At 39.7% G+C, this 12,051-nt stretch overlaps 1 protein-coding gene across 1 annotated transcript in view; it reads left to right on the forward strand.

The window, feature by feature from the left end:
- The window catches only part of slc9a8 (solute carrier family 9 member 8), a 118,399-nt gene that overhangs the window by 76,994 nt on the left and 29,354 nt on the right, over window positions 1-12,051 (forward strand). The window contains exons 8-11 of the mRNA XM_063041451.1: window positions 811-954; window positions 2,009-2,147; window positions 6,629-6,734; window positions 9,911-10,027. Of these exons, the coding sequence (XP_062897521.1) occupies window positions 811-954; window positions 2,009-2,147; window positions 6,629-6,734; window positions 9,911-10,027 (506 nt within the window). The remainder of the gene's footprint in view (window positions 1-810; window positions 955-2,008; window positions 2,148-6,628; window positions 6,735-9,910; window positions 10,028-12,051) is intronic.

The raw sequence follows: 12,051 nt of genomic DNA on the forward strand, positions 1-12,051 counted from the left end.
TAGGGTATTTTCTGAGGTAGCGGCCTGATAATTAAGTTTCCAAGTAGTAAATGACATTAGTTGTACTTTAATACTATATTAATAATTTTTTCAAAGTGATTAATGCTTAGCCATGGTAAGATTGTAACAAAGTGAGAGAAAATTGAATGTTGTGTTTAACTGTAACCATTCACATAATGTGAAACTGTGTTAAAGTCCCATCTTGGCGGAGGTGCTAAAACTGATAGTTGTTTCTAGTTGTCTCCTGATCTTCTGGATATTTGAATATCATTTACTCTGAGTTGAGTAGGCTAATGACAGCCAGTAGGTTTCTTAGACAGTGAAAAGTGGGTAACCTTTCATTCTTGCTATCTTTCAAGAGGTTTCTGAAGCCTTCATTGCAAATAATTCACGCTTTCTTGTCGATGCTTTTCATTATCTATCCATATGTCCGTGAACTCCTTACTGGCTGAATTGTTTGTGGATATCAATAGTGTACTTTTTTTTCTATGTATACTGGCAAACTCTAGTGGAAAGATTTCTTGAAAACTTAATCAGCCGAACACTTGAAGCCTTGAAAGATCAGCCAGCAGATTTTGAACGTTTTTAGCCATGCCTGGAATGTATTATCAAGATTCTAGTAATATTTGCAGATCTGTGGAACTCCCTTTTCCTGTGTGTGTGCGTGTGTGTGTGGGTGGAGACGGAGGAAGCTAGCATATGGAAGAAATTTGCCAGTCAGTACATTAAATAGTTTACAGTAATCAAGAATAAATATTCTATGAAAAGTCCTGTACACTTTACATTTTCTACATTGTTCTTATTTTACAGTTTTGCATTTGGCTCTCTAATCTCTGCTGTTGACCCAGTGGCAACGATTGCCATTTTTAATGCTCTGAATGTGGATCCTGTTCTGAACATGTTGGTGTTTGGAGAGAGCATTCTTAATGATGCAGTTTCTATAGTCCTCACCAAGTAAGCTTTTATAATATATGTACTAAGTGTATTTTGACCATGCATATCATTTCACATAGCAGTAGGCTTAGTCACAATAGCATTGAAACTGTCCTTCAGCCCAGCTTCTCCATGCCAACCAAGGCATCCACTTCAGCTACTTCTATCTGGCATATATCCCTCTGAGTAAGGGGTTCCCAACCTGGGATCCACAAACCCCTTGTTTAGTGGTATTGGTCCATGGCATAAAAAAGGTTGGGAACCCCTGCTCTACATCAAGATCCCCCTGTTATTTATGATAACTTCCATTGTGATGGATATTCATTTTCCAGGTCCCGCGAGGCTTATTGCTAACCTCAGCTTTCCAGCACAGCAGCTTGGCCTTTCCAAAGGGTTGTTGATGATAAGGTTACATTTTGAGTAAATATCCTTTGCTCATGCAATCCAGAGTTGTTCTGAAGCATGCAGCATTTCCCCAGTAGATTGCTTTAAGAATTTTAAAGATCAAATAATTACCAATTTTGACAAGTTTTTCCTTTTCTCCATAATATGACTTCTGTTGATCTATCTTGCAGTTTACATTTTGCATATATTTTTTGGCACAATGATGCAGCTAGTGGCACAATGGCAGATCTAATTAAGTCATTACCCCACAGTCCCATCAGTTGAGGTTCAATCCCAGCTTCCAGTGCTGACTGTGTGGAGTTCTTCCTGTCGTGGTTTTGACTCTTCCCCACCCTCACCCCCACCCCCATATGCTATATCCCAAATTGTTCATATTGATAGGCTAATTGACAACTGCATGTTTCCACACGTGTGTTAATGAGTGGTAGGATCTTGAAGGAGTTGATAGGAATGTGGATTAGGATAAGGTTAGTGTAAAATTGGGTGCTTAATAGTGGGCATAAATTCAATAGGCCAAAAGGCCTGTTACCATACTGTATCATTCTGACTTTATTGCCGACCAGTAATTTGGTCACACTGATTTTGATAATATTGATTGTTCACTATGCAAAACTGTGCAAACACTGAAGGTGTAATGTGGTAACCATAATGTTCAAGTACTGTTCTCTAGCACAGCTGAAGGCTTAGCCAGAGACAATGCGACTGATGTGAGTGGATGGCAAACATTCCTGCAGGCACTGGGCTATTTCCTCAAGATGTTTTTTGGATCTGCAGCACTTGGAACACTCACTGGTCTCATCTCTGCTTTGATATCTTTTCATTTGGTCTGAGAATATGGTCACTATGATTTTATATTTTCATCCTCAATGCTAAAAATATTCAGAGAAATAAACTTATAACATAAGTGTATATAATAGATGTTCTTTGTAAGCAGCCAATTAATTTCAGGGTAATTTTGATAGGATCTCAGGGAGCTGTCCTGTACTGACCTCTAAGTTCTATTCTACAAAACTGACATAGGATTAATTAAAAGTTTGACTGAAGTTCCTTCTTTAAATCGTTCACTGTGGGCGTTAATCAATTTTAAATGAGTTAAATGAAACCCTCTCTTAAAATGTTGCAGAGAAATTTTAATAAAATTTAAGTACACTTTGGCACATTGGTGTAGCTAGTGGCACAGTGGCATAGCTAATGAAGCCATTGCTTCACAGTTCCATCAGCTCAGGTTCAATCCTGACCTCAGGTGCTGTCTCTTTGGAGTTTACATGTTCTCCCTGTCATAGTGTTGGTAACCCCCTTGCCCCCATTTCCCAAATTGTGCAGATTGGTAGCCCAATTGATTAGTGTAGAGTGTTGATAAGTGGTAGGATTGAACAGAATTGATAGGAATGTGGGTTACAATACAGATGATCTCTGTACATTAGTTGTATAAATCTGGTCATCTGCATTTACAATATCCTTTTGGTAACGGAACAGAATTGTCAGCAAATAAACTCGTATCCGAGTTACTACTATAGGATAGCCCTTCCTTCAAAATTTTTTTAAGTAAATTTATTATCAAAGCACATACATGTCACCATCTACAGCCCTGAGATGCATTTTCTTGTGGGCAATCACAGTACGTGCAAGAAGCACAAAAGAATCAATGAAAAACCACCCCCAACGGGATGGACAAACAAGCTGCAAATACAAACAGAAAAAAAGAAAGAATAATAAATAAGTGATTAATATCAAGAGCATGAGATGAAGAACATGAAAGTGAGTCCATAGGTTGATGAGGTGAGTGAAGTTATCCCCTCTAGTTCAAGAGCTGATGGTTCAAAATTCAGAGTAAAATTTTTATCAGAGTACATACACGTCGCCACGTACAACCCTGAGATCCTTTTTTCTTGTGGGCGTACTCAGCAAATCTATAGAGCAGTTACTAACAGGATCAATGAAGGAGCAAGTACATAGAAGGCAACAAACTGTATAAATGCAAGCATAAATAAATAGCTATGTAAATAATAGCAACAAGTATGAAATAACAAAATAAAGAACCTTTAAAGGGAGACTATCGGTTTGGGAACACCAGAAATGGAATGAGTGTAGTTATCCCCTTTCGTTCAAGAGCCTGATGGTTCGGGGTAGTAACTGTTCTTGAACCTGGTGGTGCAAGTCCTGAGGCACCTGTACCTTCTACCTGATGGCAGCAGCAAAAAAAGGGCATGGCCTGAGTGTTGAGGATCTTTGCTGATGGACACTGCTTTTCTACGGCAACGTTTCATGTAGATGTGCTCAATGGCTGGATGGTTGAGAGGGCTTTATCCATGATGTGCTGGCCCGAATTCACTACCCTTTGTAGGATTTTCCTCTGAAAGGCATTGTGTGTGTGTGTGTGTGTGTGCTTGTGCTTGTGCTCGTGCTCGTCCCTGAAACTGGTAGTGTAGCCCCGAGGTTCCTGTACCTCTCTCCTGATGGCAGCAGTGAGGAGAAACCATGGCCTGGGTGGTAGGGATCGTTGATGAATGATGCTGCTTTCCTGTGACAGTGCTCCTTGCCAATGTGCTCATTTGTGGAAAGGTCTTTACCCATGATGGACTGGGCTGTATCCACTACTTTGGGTTTTCCATTCACAAGCATTGGTGTTTCCACACCAGGCCATGATGTAATAAGCCAATATACTCTGCATCGCACATCTTCAGAAGTTTTGGCATATGACAGTTGTGTCACCAACAAACTTAAGTATGGCATTAGAGCTGTGCTTAACCACACAGTCATAAGTATAAAGTGAGTAGAGCAGGGGGCTAAGCACACTGCCTTGTGGTGCACCTGTCCTGATGGAGATTGTGGAGGAGATGTGGTTGCCATTCCCAACAGACTGTGGTCTGTAGCTGAGAAAATTGAGGACCCAGTTGCCCAAGAGGTATCGAGGCCTAGGTCTTAAAGCTTACTTGTTAGTTTTGAGAGAATAATATTATTGAATGTTGAGCTGTAGTTAATGAATGCTGATGCATGCATCTTCACTGTCCAGATGTTCCAGGGTTGATCGAAAAGCCAATAAAATGGCATCTACTGTTGACCTGTTTTGATGGTAGGCAAATTGGAGTAGATACAAGTTGTATCTGAGGCAGGAGTTAATATCTTTCATTACTGACCTCTTTAGTTCACGGCCAGGTGCCTGATCTGTGCTGAGCAATTGCCTGGAGTGGTTTAACCGATATCTTTAACCTCTCGCTTCAGGTGCCTAAGAAGAACGTGGTAACCTGTCTCCCTGACTATCATGAACGCCCATAGCCCCAATGTCATGAGAGCATCCTTCATGAAGGTGCCTCCATATTTTGACGGTCAAAGTGAGCATAAAATGCTTTGAGCTCACCTGTGATTGAAGGTTTGTCACTTGGTTTCATTTTGTAGGAGGGTGGTTTTCAAGCACTGCCACAGCTGTCAAGCATTCTTCATTGATTCAGGTTTGGTCTGTAACTGCCACTGCATACAATTGGCTTTCCAGCAATCTTACTTGTACCTCTTGTATTTAACTTTTTGCCAGACCTGAATGCCACTGAGCCAGCCCTCAGCAGATTGTGGATCTCATGGTCCATTCAGGGCTTCTCGTAAAGGAAGATTCTGAATGATTTTGTGGACACACACTTGTCTACGACTGTTTTTATGAAGTGCATGACATCTGTGAGATGGAACAGTAGGCATTCCTAATCAGTATAGCAGTGGTCAGGTGTATTGAGAACACTGATGTTACAGGTGATAATTTGGCAGCGATTTCCTCAAACAAACCTGATTGAAGTCCTTGACAACTATTTTAAAGGTGTTGAGGTAGGCTGTTTCTTGCTTGCTGATGGTAGCACTCAGTACCTCAAGTGCCTGCTTAACATTGGCATTTGGCGGTATGCAGACTGCAGTCAGGATCACAGAGAAAAATTCTCTTGGTAAGTAGAATGGTCGGCACCTAATCATTAGATGTTCCAGGTTGTGGGAACAAGGGTGCGACAAGACCACTGCATTCGAACACCGCATAATTAATCATGAAACACGAACTACCACATATTGCCTTCTCCAAATCAGCAGTCATGTGCATTCAGTGTATCAAGAAGCCCTTGGGTCTTACCAATGTATGCGGCATGTCCAGAGTGAGCCATGTCACTGTGAAACAGAGAAAGCAGCAATTCCTCATTTCCCTCTGGTACATCAAACTTGCTCTTAGGTTCTTTATCCAGCATCTTGTGAGCAGATGTACAGTCACTGGGAGATCAGATAGAGGGAGTTTCATACCTTGGCATTGCAGTTTGGCTTGGAGTCCTCCCCTCTTCTCCACCTTTCACCCATGGGGATGTACCTTCATCCAGTTATCAGATGGCTACTTACCTTTGTAGAGTTCAAAGAAAACCACATCAGCTTTCACAGATTTCTTGGATCTCAAGCTGAGAAATCTATAGTGAATTTGTACAAGTAGCAGTGCATTGAAATCAATGGGAGAATGATAAATTGACATTTTGTTACGTGATTTTGAATGTTAATGTAAATGTTTTAATTATTGTGTTTTTTTGATTTTTATCTTATATTTTAGTAACCTTTCTTTAAAACATTTCCTTGTTGATGTGAGTGTTTCAAAATATCACAGAGAGAAACAAACATTCAATGGCATTGACAATTTTGCAAGCTGGTGAATCTGCAGGCTGGGCCTCCCTAGTAATTGAAGCTGTTCTGCCAGTGTAGTTGTCCAATTGAGCTGAGAGAGGGCCTGAGCTGCACTGTGCTGTCCAAGTCCACACTAATAAGTTTGCAGTCAGCCTTCCAACAGAAGGCTCTGTCCAGAGTCCTCACTAGAAACAATATCATGATCCAGAGGTGAACTCAAGCTTCATAAACTTAAAAAAAAATTAAAGAATTTGTAAACATAGGCCCATCCCACTGTCATCATTCTCTCATTTGGTTTTGGATTGACCGTGTCAGGCATGCAGAACTGAAAAATGAATACAATTTATAAGCTAGAATTCAGCAGGCCAGGCAGCATCTCTAGGAAGAGGTACAGTCGACGTTTCGGGCCGAGACCCTTCGTCAGGACTAACTGAAAGAAGAGCTAGTTCTTACTAGCTGACGAAGGATCTCGGCCCGAAACGTCGACTGTACCTCTTCCCAGAGATGCCGCCTGGCCTGCTGCATTCACTAACAACTTTGATGTGTGTTGCTTGAAGTTCCAGCATCTGCCAATTTCCTCGTGTATAAGCTAGAATTGTTTTGTTTTGTATGTGTTATATACAAGTGAACATATTTTTCTTAATATACAAGTATTTACCTGCTAAAGCACATTGACCTCAGAAAAACACCATCACTTGAATTTGGAATGATGATAATATTTGCCTATCTTCCTTATGGCCTTGCAGAAGGCATAAAGCTATCTGGTAAGTACTGTCTGTTTTATTCATGTCTCTGCTATTTTCTTAATACTTGTACTATTGTTTTACATTATCCATATATTGTGAAGAGCAGATAAGCGTGTGTCCATTGCTTGACGATTTTAAATACTTACAGCGTATATTTGATTATCTAAGTACAAAGTAATGATTAAAACACTATTTGAACTTGAAAGTGATCATTTTGGTGTACATCCTCTATTTCACTACTTCCATTGTAAATTTTCCTCTTTATATGGTATACCTGTTATGTGTTTTCTATTCAACTCTGTAGTTATTCAGGAAGTTATGTTCTTTATCTTTCTCCAAGTCGACCAGCTGAGTTGAGGTGGAAGCCATAAGCCACATGGGATATTTACAACCTTAGTGAAAGACAATACAGGTTGAAACACTCTAGTTCAGTACCATTGAGACCTGAATGGACCACAGAAGTTACTCCCTGATCATCTTCCTCTGAAGAGGAGATCTGTTCTTTCTAAGTATAGACTATCTCTAGATTGTGTAAAGTTTCCAAAGTCAGGCAAGCTTTTGGCTGAAATTGCAAAAGCTCAGCTGGTCGATTAATCAGTTACAAGTTGGTACAGACCTCAGTTAATTTTAGATTTTAATTAGACCTTACAGTTAGTTAATTAGTACAGATCTGCATGAGAGATTCGGAGCATGCCAGAACACAGAATGCCAGACCAGAGAATGTCAACTTGTATCTGTAAAGGGCTTGCAAAATGATGCGCACTTACACCAACATGTTATTGCAGTCTATAACACCAACGTAGCACATAACAATCAATATCGGAAGGCTAAGAAGATGCAGTGAAATCCCTTAGCTCATGCACTAAATGTGATACTTCAGTGGCAGATAACCTACAGTGATTTCAAACAAATTCTGTGCACTTTGATCTAGTACGTTTTCACTAAGTAGAGCTGTTACTAAAGCCCAACCTTATTGGGAAGAATGGCCTTAAAATATCTGTGACTTATCGGACAAAGTAAACCTAAGATACTGAAGTTTTATTTGTAATAATAATTCATAAAAAATCAATAGTTGTATTCTTGTACTTGGGATATGGGAGAAACAGCTTAAATCAAGTAATCGCTTTCATCCTTTAGAAACATTTTGGATCTTGTCCATTGTACAGTACTGAAAATAAGCTGCTTTCTGCTTTCTGCCATCAGCCATTGTTCTGCAGAAAATGAGAAGGGATTGGCCACATGAGATCCAAGCAGCCTGAGAGTTCTCATGGTTGGTGGGGTTGCTTTGTTTTCTTCCTGGTCCCAACCCTACGTGCAGCAAAACTAGGTGCAGATTGTTTAGCTTCATTGACTGCCCAGCACCACCAAGCTTGAACTGACTACTCAGTGAATCAGAGGCAATTTTTAATGTCCAGCATGTTTCCCACTGTCTGATGGCTGCTAGCCCATGACATGGGTTTGAGTGTGCCAGCTTTTCTGTCCACTCTGCCTCCCATAGCTGCCACGGTCTTCGTCTGGAACATGTAACTGGAACGGTGTAATTAAATGTGTGGCCAAAATATTACAGTTGCAACCTTCCTTCAAAAGTGTGAGGATGTTGGAAATGAGCAGCTTTGAAGCAAGGTAAAAGTTTGGCAGATAATTTCTACAAAATCATACCATCTATAAATATCTGTATGGTCAAATATAAATTTCATTCATTTCTTTTCAATTCAGCATGAAATATCAATATTTTACCCTAATATCTTGAAATCAATAGTCCTTTACAATTTCCAAGCTCCACTATGATAATCAATTCAGAAGCATTCAGCATTCAAATTTGGAAGATTAGTATACTTTGGCAGCAATTTTACTTCAACTAAGTTGCTGTAATTGAAAAGATTTCAACTAATTCTTTCTACTACATTTACTGCTGTGAAGCCCTTAACAGCAGAGTAGATTTAATAGGCATTTCCCCCATCTTTATGTTTAAAAATATTAAAGTAGCACTAGTACAAAAAGTAAGTAACTATCATTGTTGCTAAAACCAATCTTCTTTACTAATGTTAATTGATAATTATTGGAGAAGAGAAGAGGCTGTTCTCCGTGACTTTTCTGATCAAGACGGTGCCAAGCTGCAATGTCTGGCGAGGGCCTGGCTCAGACTTGGTTGTTTACTTCATGGGGAATGTTTAGGGATCAGGTTAAGGTTTAGAGATGGGGGTGAAGGACGTTAGAGGTTGGAGGCAGTCAGAGGCAGGAACTGGAATCGAGGCTGGTGCAGTAGAAGGCCAGTCATTCCTGTGGATGAATGTCTGGTTGGTTGGTAGGCACTGAGGACGAAGGCCTGCATTTCCCATGGTCAGTGACCAATGTTGGCAGGCCCTGTGAGCAAGGGCTGGTGACATCCCCAGGTCAGCGAGTCCCCCAGATCTTTGTCTTTGCTATTTGGAAGCCTTAACCAGAGACTATGATTGATTTCAAAACTATTGCTAGATGGTACATCCTCTGACTGGTGAGCAATAGTATGAGAAAGTGTGTATAAAATTTACAGGGACATGCATGTATTTTTCAGTACAGGTATTTATGTTTTTCTATTTTTATTGAATGTTGTCACATGCTTCTAGCTCAATGAAAAAGTAGTTACACAACAATGAAAACAAACAAATTGGATAAAATGGCAACTTATACAATTTTCATATTTTCTTTTCTAGTTTTTCCTTTCAACATTTTTACAATGTTGCCTTTTAGGTTTTTGATTTAATGAGGATCTTTGATTTAGTAATGTTTGCAGTTGTGGATCGGTATTGTGCATATAAAGGAAACCAAAATCGTTTTCCATTTCTAACATTCCTTGATAGGAATTTCAGCTACCTTAATCATATATTACAAGAATAGCGAAGAAATAATTATTCTATGTACTGTAGACTGTGTCATAAATTCCACTTGTTAGAGTATAAAACTCTTAAATCAAAAGATTAGTCAAATTCATTAATTTGGCCCTACTACAAAGTCAATGGGTCTATTCTTAAAGGCATGCAACAGAGTACTTAAATCTCCAGTTCTTTGACAATAAGCAAGTTCTGCATACAAATTTCACTAGTTATATTTAATTTTAGCCACGACCATTAATCATAAATATAAGTAATTGTCATTTTAAGAGTTTTTTGATGCATTCAATTTCCCATGTCTGTTTGTTTGTCCTATGTTTACAGGAATCATGGCTATTCTGTTTTCTGGAATAGTGATGTCACACTATGCACACCATAATCTTTCCCCAGTTACTCAAATCCTTATGCAGCAGACATTACGCACAGTCGCTTTTATGTGTGGTATGTACTCTTTTAGGGGTGGGATTGGGTCAAGGTTCCTAGCTTTCTCATAAAAAAAATTGTGGAAACTTCAATTTGAAAATTAAGCCAAATCCGAACTAAAAACCAAGTGCTGAAAAATTGAGCAGATCAGCAGCAACATTCTGTGGTAAAAGACAGAAATAACATTTCAAGTCAAAGATCTAACAGAAAAAAGCGTATTAACTAGGCCTAATATAATTTGAAAAATGGCAGTATCTATTAAAAATTCACCAGGAAAGATGAAGCTCTTAGGAAAACTGAGTGCCACTGAGGCAAGCAAAAATATATAGTAATGATAAGGGATGGTTGTTTACAGGTAATGAAAATGCATTTAGTAGTGACTCACAACCGAAGGTAATGTTGCTGCCTGTGCTCACATTCTGAGATGCTTTTATAAAGTGAGGAATAATTTGAAGTGGACAAGTATTAAATAACAATCACAGTCCACCTTTTTGTGGATTGATCATTTGAAACAATAACAGCCATTCTCCATTGGGGAGAAAATATCACATTATGAATTCACAAAGCAAGTTTTGTAACAAGAGAATGAAAGCAGAAATGAATTTCTTAAGTGTACCTAATTTAAAATATGGAAATCTGAGATGTATAGATATCAACATTAGCATTCTAATGGCTACTAATCTCTGTGATTTATGGTTGTTAGGGGTTGTTATTTGAAGAGTGAACAGTATTGGATAGCATAATTATAGATTAGCTAAAATGAGAACCTGTCTTCAGGAAATAAAACCTGTGTATAGTTTATCTTCCAACTGATGCTTGTGGCTAGTGAAACCACACATAGGGAAGGGCAATAGATGAATATTCATGCTGTTAGCGCATTGCTAGAGGTGTATGCCTGTTCCCTGCGGATGGGGTCCCAAATGTGACAGCCTAAAACTGAGCCATGCAGAAGCTGTAACTGCAGAAACCGTTATTCACACAGCAGACCTCCAGGAGAGAGAGAGAGGGGGGAATCCAAGAGAATTTTATTCTCCTGACAGTGTTTTATACTTCAACAGAAAGATAACAATAAATGATTAACTGCAGTTTCAATTGCTATAATCACCTACTTAACATTTTGGATATAGTCAGGTAAATATACAGAATTACATATTTACAATGGTAAACATCCCAACTAGTGGATCTGTTTGAATATTTAATACTCAAAGCAGACACCAAAATATACCCCTTTTGTTACAGTGTTGAAGGATGGCGCCATGAATAAACAATTAACCAGATGGTGAAGTGAAAAACAGATCTGCCTTCAATTGTCTGATGTTGCAGTGATACGTAGTCAACAAGGTGCTAATAGCAGGAACATTCATCTATTGTCTTTCTCTATGTAGTTTCAATGAAACAAGAATGTGCCACATGCAATGATTGCTTTCACAAGCCACAAGAGTATCAATTGGAAGTTAAATTGTGTACAGCAGCACACATCAAAGTTGCTGGTGAACGCAGCAGGCCAGGCAGCATCTGTAGGAAGAGGTGCAGTCGACGTTTCAGGCCGAGACGCTTCGTCAGGACTAACTGAAGGAGGAGTGAGTAAGGGATTTGAAAGTTGGAGGGGGAGATCCAAAATGATAGGAGAAGACAGGAGGGGGAGGGATAGAGCCAAGAGCTGGACAGGTGATAGGCAAAAGGGAGAGGATCATGGGACAGGAGGTCCGGGAAGAAAGACAAGGGGGGGGGACCCAGAGGATGGGCAAGAGGTATATTCAGAGAGACAGAGGGAGAAAAAGGAGAGTGAGAGAAAGAATGTGTGCATAAAAATAAGTAACAGATGGGGTACGAGGGGGAGGTGGGGCCTTAGCGGAAGTTAGAGAAGTCGATGTTCATGCCATCAGGTTGGAGGCTACCCAGACGGAATATAAGGTGTTGTTCCTCCAACCTGAGTGTGGCTTCATCTTTACAGTAGAGGAGGCCGTGGATAGACATGTCAGAATGGGAATGGGATGTGGAATTAAAATGTGTGGCCACTGGGAGATCCTGCTTTCACTGGC

This window comes from Mobula hypostoma, chromosome 2 (genome assembly GCF_963921235.1).
Source record: "Mobula hypostoma chromosome 2, sMobHyp1.1, whole genome shotgun sequence".
NCBI classification, from domain to species: Eukaryota; Metazoa; Chordata; class Chondrichthyes; order Myliobatiformes; family Myliobatidae; genus Mobula; species Mobula hypostoma.